We start from the raw sequence: 13,182 nt of genomic DNA, 5'->3' as shown, positions 1-13,182 counted from the left end.
TTGTGTGCATATTGGTTTTATTCAAGGGCAACCATTTTATGAATGAAAACTTGAAGCAATTTCGGTTTGAGTTTTAACTCTTTAACTGTCCTACCAAAAAAACAAAAAACATTTGGATTGCATTTCTTAACTCCTAATGTCGCTAGTTTACACACTCAGTGTATTTTTTTTTCAACACATCCCATAATTTCTAAGATATTGACCTCTACCAAATGGTTGATATGTCGATTTATGGTAAAAGACCCGTAATTAATACATAAACTATGAAAAATATGAAAATATGAAGTGTAAGCAATTTATTTAAAAACATAATCAAAATAAAACATTATTGAATGCTAAATAATCTTTATTTTTTAAAGTACGCCATAAAATATGTTAGATTGTCATGTAACAGTAATTTACATGATTTCTGATTTTTTTTTTTTTACGGTGAAACCAAAATCAAATGTAGCAGTGCAACAGGATTATGATTGTTTGATTTTTTTGTAAACCATCAGTGCTGTGATGTGTAACCATTATTTAAAACAGTCATTCTTTAAATGACTTTAACAGTCATTATTTAAAACAATAATATGGTAAACCATTTGGTAGAGCACGCAGTAGCTATTTATATGATATGTAGCAGTGTGAAACACTCAATTTAATTATTCAGCTTTCATGGTTTAGTAAAGTTTAATCAACTGTTTTTTTTCTTATCCACCAATTTAGACTTTTGTTAAATGTAAACTATTGTAATTTTTTTGCATTCTATTTAAATAACCACATTCAGATCAACATATTAGAACGCTTTCTGAAGGATCTTGTAACATTGAAGATTGAAGTAATGATGTTAAAAATTTAGCATTAGATGATAACGTGAAAGATTCTAGGCAAAAATCGGATTGCACCATAAGTTAAAACATTTACATAATGTATTTTTTCTAGTTTAAGCGAACACGGGCATCTGGTTAAATGCAGTCGTGCGTATGCTTGTGCGTGTGCGTGTGTGCGCATGTGTGTGTGCGTGTGTGTGTTGGTTTTAGTCAAGTACAGCCATTTTAAACGTTTTAAGAAAGGTCTGATCAACACTAATTGATCTTGGTTTAAGTTTTAATGTTAGCTACTTGCATCATGTCACCATGAAACAATCATTAGGTTGTTTAATTTCATTCATTAAATTACAGTGTTGCGAAAGGCATATTCTTTTTTCTTTTAATTATTTTACTTTAAATTATGAAAATTTTTGAGCTGTTCATGACTTTTTTTCCACCAACTTTGATTTTTTAAAGATTAATTGAATGGGATTGTTTGTATTCTGTTTATATAAACAATCAAGCCAGCATATTTGAATGAGTTCTGAATGATTTTGTGAAAGTGAAGATTGAAGTAATGATTATAAAAATTCAGCTACAGTTAAAGTCAGAATTATTAGCCCCCCTGAATTATTAGACCCCCTGTTTATTTTTTCCCAAATTTCTGTTTAACTGAGAGATTTTTTCAACACATTTCTAAACATAATAGTTTTAACAACTCATCTTTAAAAACTGATTTATTTCATCTTTGCCATGATGACAGTAAATAATATTTGACTAGATATTTTTCAAGACATTTCTATACAGCTTAATGTGACATTTAAAGGCTTAACTAGGTTAAAAAAATTACAACTGCTTTTATTCTAGCAGAAAGAAAGAAGAAAAAAGAAAAAAATATTCAGAAAAAAATATATTATCAGACATGCTGCAAAAATTCCCTTGCTCTGTTAGACATCATTTGGGAAATATTTAAAAAATAAAATAAAATTCGGGGTGGGGGGTGGGTAATTATTCTCACTTGTAACTGTAACTGTATCTATTTATTATTTTTTTGACTTAAAGACCAGATTACACTATAAATTGAGACATTTTCCCACTATGTTTGCTCTAGTTGAAACGAACACAGGTATCTGGTTGAATGCAGTCATGTTTATGTGTTGGTTTTAGTCAAGCCGTTTTAAAGAAAGTTGCGACCAACACCTTCAGTGATTTTGGTTTGACTTTTAATGTTAGCTATTTCCGACATATCAACATGAAACAATCATTTAGTTGTTTAATTTTTTCATTGATTTACAGTGTTGTTAAAGCCATTTTCTTTTATTTGTATCTTTTTTACTAATTCAACTTTTATGTTTTTATATCTGCTATTCACACCTTTATCTATTCTTTTTTGCAACATGTTTGCTCTAATAAATTTGTGATGTAATTTTTTTTTCTTTGAGTCGTAATGTTAGCTATTTTTCATATAAGCAAGAAAAATATCTACCTAAAGTCTTTTGTTATTTAACTTTCATGGTTCAAAATACAATTATTATCATTTTCTGATCAGCTTTTCCACCCATTTTTTGCATTCTGTTTACATAAACACAATCAAACCAGCATATTTAAATAAGTTTTGAACAATTTTGTGACACTGAAGACTAAAGTAAAATTGTTCAGCTTCAGTTTTTGATTTGAAGATCAGATTACACTATAAACCATTTTGAGAGATGTAAACAAAACAGTGGTCCCAACGTATTTCCTGTTTTACATTAATTTCTAAAGCTTCCAAGAATCCAAAAAGAGCCAAATTTTGATAAAGAACAATATGCTGTTTTAACATGAAGTTATGATTGATTTGCCTCTTATTACAGTTATGAAATAGTTTGATAACATGCAGGAAATGTTCATAGGCCAATGAGATGATCATATTGAAATGGTCTATTAACTGCATTCAGTCTAGTTTAAGCGAACACAAGCATCTGTTTGAATGCAGTCATGTGTGTGTGTGTAGGTTTTAGTCAAGGGCAGCACGGCTTGTTGACCGGTGTCATTCATATGCAAGGTCAGATCAGTCTAAGCCCGCATAAATCTTAAGAAAATATCATTAGCATAGCCACAGATGCCAGGACATTCCTGACGAACGCATGACTGGATTTCATCTTAGCCCTGATTTGGGAGTGAGATAAACCTTAGCAAATACATCACATTCAGGGGCAGGGAATTCACTCGTGGCTTAAAGGACTTGGTGTATTATTCTATCTGCTCATCTTAATGCCGGCGATCAGCGCTGCGCTAAATGTAATCGGTTTAATGTGCTATTGTGTATGTATTCGGCCCATTGGAGGTTATCTGAGATTGTGAAGTGAGTGTCACCACCTCGGGGATGTTTGTCCTCCGTGCATTTAACTTACGTTACATATGGGATGAGGTATTACCTGGGATAGTCTTTGGCTGCTGTACAGATTTACAGTAATCAGTTTCTTAGAATGCGTCTGTGTTCATTTTGCATGCATGCAGCTAATGCAAATGTTGGCACAAGTGTATTATGATTTGTTATGGTTAGATTTTTTCAGTTTAATTTTAGTCTGTGAAAATGTTTACATGCTTATGTAAATAGTACAGAAGCGAATCAACCACTGTAAGCTCTTTATTTAAAGGGCACCTATGATAAAAATAATCTTTTGCAAGCTATTTGGAAAAACCTGTGTGTAGGTATAGTGTGTCCACAGTCATATTGTAGAGGTAGAAACACAATGAGTTTCTTTTTTTTTTTCCTAACGTTAAAGTAGGATTAAATACCTCTCATTTTGAGGCCCACCGCAACATGGCGTTGGACTGTGGTTTTCCCACCCACCAAATTGATTGACAGCTGCATATTAACATGTCTCTGTAGCAACATGTATAATCATATCCACAAGACAGGACATGCGCAAAGTAACTAGGATTAAAAGATCTGTTCATCTCGCTGTGATCATCAATTGTTATCAAATGTGATCAAGGATGAGTTTTCCAAGTTTAAACCATATTTAAAACAGTGCATTTTTGTAATGAATACAGCGATTTTACCATCTTCATCACCACAGCCACATCAGTACAATTATAAAACAAGACACTTCAATCCTTGTTTGTGGGTCTTTATAATGACATTGTGTGGGTCTCATCATTGCAGAAAGGCTTGAATAAACTCCACAGCAAATATGACAAATAACTGTTGGGAAAAGTCTTACTGTAGTAAGGGAGATCTGCTTCATTCTTGACTGTCACTGTGCTGTTTGTCTACGTGAAGGCTACGCTCTGACATGCACATGGTGGGTGGGGAGAACCAGCTCATTCGCATTAAAGGCTCAGGCAACAAAAAAGCTACATTGTCCTAATAGCTTAAATTTCCCAGATTTAAAAAGGTATAATAAATAATCTGGTGGGTATTTTGAGCTGAAACTTTAGACTTTAGATTCTGGAAACACAAAAGATGTATATTAAATCTTGAACTAGGGTTGGAATAGGTGCCCTTTAAACTTTATTAAACAGATAGTCCACCTAAAATGAATGTTGTCATTTACTTTTGTCATTAGTTTTAAGTCATTTGAGATGCGGTGACACGCAAATATTTCGCCGAACAGATCAGCCACTTTTGACGCACATAAACAATTCTAAATTCCTTGTGCTTTCAGATTGTCAGCTTGCTTCAAAATGCTTTCTTTTATATTAAGGGTTAGGGAATAGTTTGGAACCACTTAATGGTGAGTAAAAAGTGAGTATATTTCCATTTTTGGGTGATTTGTCCCTTTAAAATATTTGTGTGATGTAAAATAAATTTTAGATTTTAATATTTTTATTATTGAATATCATTTATTTATTTATATAATTCAAAGCTAAATTCTCTGCGTTTTTACTATATTACTGTCTTCAGTGTCACAAAATCATTCTAATATGGTAATATGTCAAATGTTAATTTCTTTTTCATTATATTTAGTTTCCATAAAGACTTATTTATGAGCCTGCTTATGCCATATCCTGAAGTGTCTAAACAAATAAATACTTACTTACTCCCAGGGCCGTTTATATCAAAGTTGATATTTAGCCACACCATGTTGGTGCTTCGTAACATCTCATTTTAACGGGGTGGGTCATTAGCCCAACGCTCAACCACCAACCTGGAGGACCAGGACATGCACAAATACACTGCGGACAATTTTGGACTTGTGGGAGATACCGAAGCACTGGAAGGAAACCCACACAAAGAGAACACGCAAACTCCACACAGAAATGCTAACTTGCCCAGCTGGGGCTTGAACTAGCGACCTTCTTGTTGCGAGACGACAGCACTACCCACTGCATCACTGTGCCGCCCAAACAAATAATTAAAAGTAAATAAAACAAAATTAAGTTAAATAAATAAATAAATCTGTGTGTGTGTGTGTGTGTGTGTGTGTGTGTGTGTGTGTGTGTGTGTGTGTGTGTGTGTGTGTGTTTAGGAGTGATTGTCCTCCTTATCTTCTTCTTTTCATACTGGACCACCCAAAAAAAAAAAAAAAAACATAATACTTATTTTAGCTTTTACTTCCTTGCATAAGCAGAAGATGTTATGTTCCAGATGCATTATGTATGTGTGTGTATGTGTGTAACAGACTGCTGATCACAGCTGTGTGCTGTAGTTTAGCGCCATAGTGTGAGACGTTCCTCTCCCCTGCCAGTCTCTGTTTGGCTTTATTTTAATGCGGCGGGTGAGATTAGGCCATGGCAGTGCGAGTGAGGCCGGCAGGGGCCACATTAGAGCAGTGAATGTCATTTTCTCCAGCAGCATGGAGGCCAGGACTCTAATGTGGAGGAATTAACGAAGCTTGAGGCCGCTCTTCACCTCCTCTGTGTGCTCTTCCTCAGCTCTGCACCCGTCCTCTCGCAGCCCCACTAGATCTGTTTGTTTTGGGGTCTCATTTCTCTCTGCGGTCGTATTTAAGGAGCATTAAAGAGACCGATTTGTCATGTTCTTGCTAGGGTAAGAACATGTGTTTTATCTTGTTCTTGCCAGAATGAAAAAAGTCAATATAGTCCTATAGTGTAGGGCAGTTGTCAAAGTAATTCTGCTACGATTTAAGGGAGAGTTCACCCAAAAATAAAAATTTGCTGATTTCAGGAGATTCATGAGGTTTCGAGGCTTTTCAAGATGTTCTATATTTATTTTAGCAGTACGTTCAAAGGTATCATAGAATTCATTGATACGATATGTTTAAATTGTTCTCTGATATCTATGTAGATGGTATGAGGCTTAGGTGAGTGCTAAAATTGAGCTTTGAACTCTGAAGGTTGAACTCTATTCTAGTTGCACGGAGCTTATATCCACAGTCAGGTATAGACTCTGAACTCTGAAATACAGATGCAAAATAATCAAACTTAAGTCAAAAATATTTGAACAAATTGAGTAGATGTCTTTTCAAATGACAACAAGTGGTGGAGAGGTTCATCTTAGTAATTGTATACGTTCACACCAAAAGTGGTGAGAGCAGCAAAGTAGTAGGTGATTAATTTACAATGGGAGCCTGCAGCGATAAGTAGCGAGGAGAAGCACGGTGCATCTTCGCCAATGTGGCAGTTGAGGAGAGTTGAAATCAAGTCAACTTTTTAGTAATGAACTATAACATGGTTCGGCAGCCAGCAATCGAAATGTATTTCCACCGCTTGAGAGAATTCCAAAGAACACAGTCCTGTGAAATTTGGTTCCGACCAAAGTTGTTCCTAAGGGTTTGATTATTGTGGTTGCCGCAGTTCCAATTATTTGCAATGTTTTCTTACAGGAACATACATTAAAAAAATTACTGGTGAGTTACTGATGTGCATTAATGTTATATTTAATTTTCTTTAAATTAATCTCATGTGACAATACAAAACAGTATTGCTGCTTCAGAATACTTCAAACATATTAGACACATATTAGATAATTAAGTGGAGCAAAGCCACTCCACATGCAACTTGATCTTCCATTTTTAAATTAATTTGATGAAAAGTGGGCAACATTTTCACGCTAGAAAGTATGTTTAATGCGGGTGTAACGTTCGCTTGCAGAACGTATTTTGGATAAGTGTGTGCGTTCGTTTGTATGTGGGTGTGTCGTTTCATGCATGTGTTACAGGTACGAACGGCATTGGAGGATCCGCATTTCGTGCTGATGACGTTGGCCGCTGACGCTGGGTTTGCGCCACCAATCGCTGGTTGGTGTAGCGTTTAAAAGCCGAGCCCAAACTGCAATGGCGTTTTCTCTCTCTCTGTCTCTTTCCTTCTCGCCACTTCTCGCTCTTATTCTTCCTGTGGGTCTCTGTGAGGACAGTCTCTCTTGCGAGGGCTAGTCTGAGAGAATGTGTTTTGCTTGTTTAATGCTCTTGTCTAAAGTTTGCGATTTAATAATGCTTGTGAAATTGTCCAGTTAACTGACATGTTTGAGTGATGCCTCGGAGAGGTGTAGGAGTGAGTAAGTCGCGCGATATACATATACAACACTCAGATTGATATTTTGTATTAGTTCATTAGGTTCACTGATTAGCAGATCAGTGTAGTGAATTTTGAAACTCTTACCGCCGGAGCTGAAGGCTGACAGCAGTGTCGCCAGGGCATCCAGAGTGACCTTTGATGCTCTCACCGCTTTCAATGTGAATGCTAAGTTAGGAGCAAGTGAGCTATCTGTAAACAATCAGAATTACATAGTTTAATCTGGAGTTTTGGGATTTGGATGAAATACAGGCTAAATTATAATTCTTCAAGATAAAATGGATTGACTTAAATGTATTTACAGTTGTATTTTGATTGTTTGACATACATGAAGACAAAGGCTGGAATTAATAACAATTAATATTAACCTCAAATTTCAAATTGTATTATCACCCCATCTAAAATTTTACTGTGAAGTTCTTTATTTTGAGGTTTATTGCTGTCCTTGCACTCCACCATAATCACAGTATTAAATTCACATTGAATCAAATTCTTTTTTCGTCCAGTCAGAATAAAACCTTAATGGTACACTATTTGAAAATAAAGAACTTTATATATTTGTATTAGTTTTGTAATATTCATGCATTTCTTTTCCTTCGGGTTAGTCTCTTTATACATTTTATCCAGCATATGTTTTACACAGCAGATTCCCTTCCAGCCGCAACCCAGTACTGGGAAACATTTATACACACTCATTTACACACATACACTAAGGAAAATGTAGCTTATTCAATTCACCTGTAGGTCATGTCTTTAGACTGTGGGGGAAACAGAAGCACCTGGAGGAAACCCACACCAACACAGGGGAACATGCAATCTCCACACAGAAATGCCAACTGACCCAACTGTGGCTCGAACCAGCGACCTTCTTACTGTGAGGTGACAGTGCTAACCACTGAGCCACCGTGTCGCCCCGTTTTGTAAATTTGCTATATAATAATATATTGAAATTGAGAATATATAAGTTTTAACAATTTCATTGTTAATTATAATCTATTATTTAATGTTTTTATTATAGTATATATCTGTTTTGATTAAATCGGTTATAAAATAATAATTATTATTATTATTATAGTTATTATTATTGTAATTATTATTATTAGTATTATTATTATTAAGAAGAAGAAGAAGAAGAAGAATACTATATTAGGAATATAATCAACCACATCATTCTGGATTTTTAATTTTTTAATTTTTTTAAATATAACCATTCAAGTCATCTGATGAAACATTATTCCACAATATATACTGCAGAAAGAAAAATAATTCTCCAATATCTTACTAACATGTATTCCTTGGAAAATTAACAGTTTGGGGTTTTTCACCTCTTTTTCCTCCAGACGACCAGCTGGAACTCAAGAGGAGCTGCTGGTGTTCATCTGGACTGAAGGTCCTCTCGAGTTCATCGATGCCTCAGACTCTCTTCATCCATTTACTGAATATGAATACAGAGTCGCCGCTGTCAACTCTAAAGGCTCTGCCTCCAGCTCATGGTCCTCCATCCGCACTCTAGAGGCAGAACCGCAGGGCATGAATGCACCCTCAGCCCATCCCACCAGTGCCTACTCTCTTCTGCTGAGCTGGACTCAGCCGAACGCCCCAAATGGAGTGATCCTCGTGTACAAAGTGGTCTACCAGAAACCACCCAGCGATCCGACATTCAACTCTACAACTGTTACTGCTCTTACAGTTCTGGTAATACAGTTTTCTTCTTTCAATTTGGTATGCTGTACACACTTTTGTGTGAGAAGTTATAAATATTCCATGTGCAAAGAAGCGACACAAATGAGTAATGGCCCATGAAATAGCACTCACAAAAATTTTTTGGACAATTCTCTAAAATGAAGAGCCACTTTTTTCCTGTAATCAGAAAGTAGAATAAGTTAAATGCTGTGATTGTTGTTAATCGTTGTTAATGTTTTTAAAACTATGCATAATTTGAGGGAAGCTGCATAAATATCAGCCTGGACAATAAAACCAGTCATAGGGATACATTTCTGGAAATCTAAATATTCATTTCTTTAAAATATAAATATTAAACAAAATTGCCTTTTAAAGTTTTCCAAATTACATTCTTAGCAATGCATTATGCCAGTGGCTCTCAAACTGTGGTACGTGTACCACTAGTGGTACGCGGGCTTCCTTCTAGTGGTACGCGGAGGAATGAAATATGTCATGCACTTGCCACATATATTTCAAAATTTATCAAAAATTAGGTATATAATATGCCATACATGACATTTAGCCTATATTTCTGAGTTTATCTGCCATGTTTTTTAACTGTGCAGAGTTGTAGCTACTTTATTGGACCTACTATGCTACTGTATTTCAATACTGCTCATTTTGGTGGTACTTAAAGAGACAATTTTTTTCTGAGGTGGTACGTGATGAGAAAAGTTTGAGAACCCCTGCATTATGCTAATACAAAAATAAGTTTTATGTAAATACTTACAGAAGGACAATTTAAAAATTTCTTAATGTAAGATAATTTAGCTAATAGTTAACTCACTCGATGTATTTTGTGTTTTTTGTCTTGTTTTGTCTAGTTTGGCTTTCTTTAAATGGACATTTACCTTAAAGTTACAAAGAAGCTGGATGTTTTCATGTGTTTATTAAACACAAAAGTAGCGGATAATTTTAAATTAGACAATTGTTCACAATTAAATTAAATAAATAAACAATTAAATAGCTTATTATGGACTTTTGAGTGGCTTTTAAAAATCAAACAAATATCAAGCACACTATTATTTATTAGACAGAAATATATAGACAATAAATGTAATATTGTAACTACTAAACTATAAATGTACATTTTTTATGAGTATGTGCTAGTGTTCAGATGTTTATGGTCAGTATTTTTTTAAAGGAATGAATATGTTTATTTAGCAAATACATTCAATTAATTCCAAAAAGAATTAAAAGATTTGAATAGTATCTTGCTAGAATAATAGATGCCGAAAATTTAGCTTGAACATGGAATGAAAATTTCACAAAAAGAAATGTTAGTGTATTTTTTATCAAGTAAATGCATCCTTGACAAGTAAAATGTTTCAAAAATATTTTTATAATATTCAGACGTTTTTGAATTTAACTTTTTTCTTGAATGTAAATTTTTTCCTGAGTTGAAGATTAGAGAGGATTTGTTGATGACTACCAACACTTAAACTTATACAGGCAAAACTAAATTAATACTATGGCTCCTGGTGTCTGTTCTTCGTACGTAGATTACTCAACTAGCTGGATTTGGATATTGACAATTTGACACGATCTTGGATTATTTAGATCCTCAACTCATTTGAGAGTTGTTGTCATAGCAATAGTTCTGGTAGCTCAAACCTGCTCAGGAGCAGGCTTATTTCATATAAACAAAATTAGATCAAGTCATTTCAAGCTAAGGTAGTACTGAAAGTATGCACCGAATTCTGATATTTTCTTATAGTAGTAACCTATAGATTACAAACACTAGGGAAAATAATAAAATAAATGTGTGTGTATATATATATATATATATATATATATATATATATATATATATATATATATATATATATATATATGCATGTATATGTTTTTTAATTATGAATAAAACTGTTATGCACTCCATCACAGGGGTGTTTTCTTCCCAAGGGGTTTTAAAGAGAGCGTTATTAATATGGACTTTTTAATAATAATAATAATAATGATTCCTTACATTTATATAGCGCTTTTCTGGGCACTCAAAGCGCTTTACTCAAGCACTCAAAGCGCTTTACATGCTTTAAACCCCTACTCTTTTCGAAGGACATCCTGGGATTTTTAACGACCACAGAGAGTCGGGACCTCGGTTTAACGTCTCATCCGAAAGACGGCGCTCACTGAGCAGTATAGCGTCCCCGCCACTATACTGGGGCATTAGGACCCACACAGACCGCAGGTTGGGCGCCCCCTGCTGGCCTCACTAACACCACTTCCGGCAGCAACCTAGCTTTCCCATGTGGTCTCCCATTAGGAAACTTGAATAGGCATGCTAATCTGCGCATGCAGCCCACAACATATGTGAAAAGTTATTGGGTATCTTATCTTGCCCACTGTACATCTCAAATGACTTCATGAGAGAATCAACAACAAATCTACATTTTTGAGTGAATTTGCCTAAAGCACACTTGACCGATGAACTATCGTAGACTATAGTTGATTATTTAGCTGACAAGGTTGATATAGTTTCTTCATATCTGATTAACTGTGTACAGTAAGCGTGCCTCTCACTCATGTGTGTCGAGCTGAAGTTTCACAGTCTTCAGCATCAGCATCTGTCTGAGATCATCCATCAGCGATCAGCCCATTGCTCGCATGTTTAAACAGATTCCTCATCCGCTGATGTCTCAACCTATAAAAGTAGCCGCTGTGATTCATGGCGTTCGCGTGTTTGACACCGAGGAAAAATAGTGTGCTGCTTTCCTCGCAGATGCTCACAACTGCATCACGGCCAAATTAAAGGCTTCAGCTTGAGCTCCTGTTCAAAACAAGTGTGAACAGAGCCAATTCGCCCCCCGATAGCAGCAACACCATAGGGGAATGAATCCAGAGCCCACTGAGGAGTTCAGCTTCTCCCACTGGGCGCCAGATAGATGCCTGCCTAATAGACAAATTAATTATTTTGATAGCAATTAATGAACGTCAGCCCGCATAGGCCTTTTATCAGCACCCCTCTTTTCTTCCAGAGTAATTTACAGTTGCGCTTCTATTCTCTTGGCAGTCCTTTCAGGTTTTCTTGACCTCCAGAGGTCGGCTTCAGTGGTGCACACGTGACGTCAGTTTGCAGTTAATCAGCTTGTAATTAATTTTCCACGTGTCCTCGGGCCTCTTGAGTTATGACCCCGGCCTCCTAATGGCTGATGCAAATTTATCATGTCACAAATTGTATATTTTTTGTATATCATGTAATAATAAACTAAACAAAATTGTTGTTGAAAAGTAACTTTAAAAAGTTTTCTTTTGTAAGTTATTTTTATTGTTGTATAATTTATCAAAAGTGAATAGTGTATAAATAATAGCTACAAAATACATTTTAGTGTTAATACATCAATGTTTTAAAGCATCTACACATTGTACCTTTGTTACACTGACAAAAACTCAACCAAATGCAGCTGCTGATGAGAAAGCCATATAGTAAAAGTGAACCAAGCTGATAACTCTGCACAAATATAGAAATAGCATAACAGTTGCACACATGACACTAAAGTAATGCATTAAACATCATTAACCAACAATAGATGTAACATAAATCTCTAACCTATCACTCATGGAAAAATGAAAATAGTAATGTCAACAAAAAAATACTGTCAAAAAATGTCTGATGAAGGTCATATTTAATGAAATATCCATAAAGCAAGTGTTGATAGTGTGCAGGACTGTTTGTTTCCTTTTTTACACATTTTCAGATGGTGATTTTTTCTATGCACTTATCATTGCTTCAGGATTACTTCAGGTGTTTACTTGCTTACCAATACAACCTAAAAAGTAAATTGTTATGCAGGATTTACTTTACTTTATATATTACTTTATATATTTATGGGCACCTATGATGAAAATCATCTTTTTGTTAGCTGGTTGGACAGAGCTGTGTGTAGGTATAGTGTGTCCACAGTCATATTGGGGTGATTTAAAGACAATAAGTCTCTTTTTTATTTCCTAATGTCAAAAAATAGTATAAAATCCCTTGCATTTAGAGGCCGACCGCAATGCCCACCGAATTGATTGACCGCGTATTAAAATGTCTCCCTAATAATATGTGTAATCATATAAACAAGACAGGACATGCACAAAGCAACTAGGATCAAAATATCTGTTCAGCCCTCTGTGATCATCAACCATCAACAAATGTGATCAAGAATGAGTTTTACAAGATTAAAACAGTTTTAAAACAGTGTATGATTGTAATGAATCACAG

At 35.0% G+C, this 13,182-nt stretch overlaps 1 protein-coding gene across 2 annotated transcripts in view; it reads left to right on the top strand.

The window, feature by feature from the left end:
• ush2a (Usher syndrome 2A (autosomal recessive, mild)) overlaps positions 1-13,182 on the top strand; it is a 412,815-nt gene that overhangs the window by 352,723 nt on the left and 46,910 nt on the right. For both annotated transcript variants that reach the window (XM_087290677.1, XM_087290676.1), the window contains exon 61: positions 8,594-8,948. In XM_087290677.1, the coding sequence (XP_087146803.1) occupies positions 8,594-8,948 (355 nt within the window). The remainder of the gene's footprint in view (positions 1-8,593; positions 8,949-13,182) is intronic.

Source organism: Danio rerio, chromosome 17 (genome assembly GCF_052040795.2).
Source record: "Danio rerio strain M-AB ecotype USA chromosome 17, GRCz13ab, whole genome shotgun sequence".
NCBI lineage: Eukaryota > Metazoa > Chordata > Actinopteri > Cypriniformes > Danionidae > Danio > Danio rerio.
The sequence above is the reverse complement of the archived record's forward strand: the minus strand, read 5'-3'. Positions and strand labels throughout refer to the sequence as shown.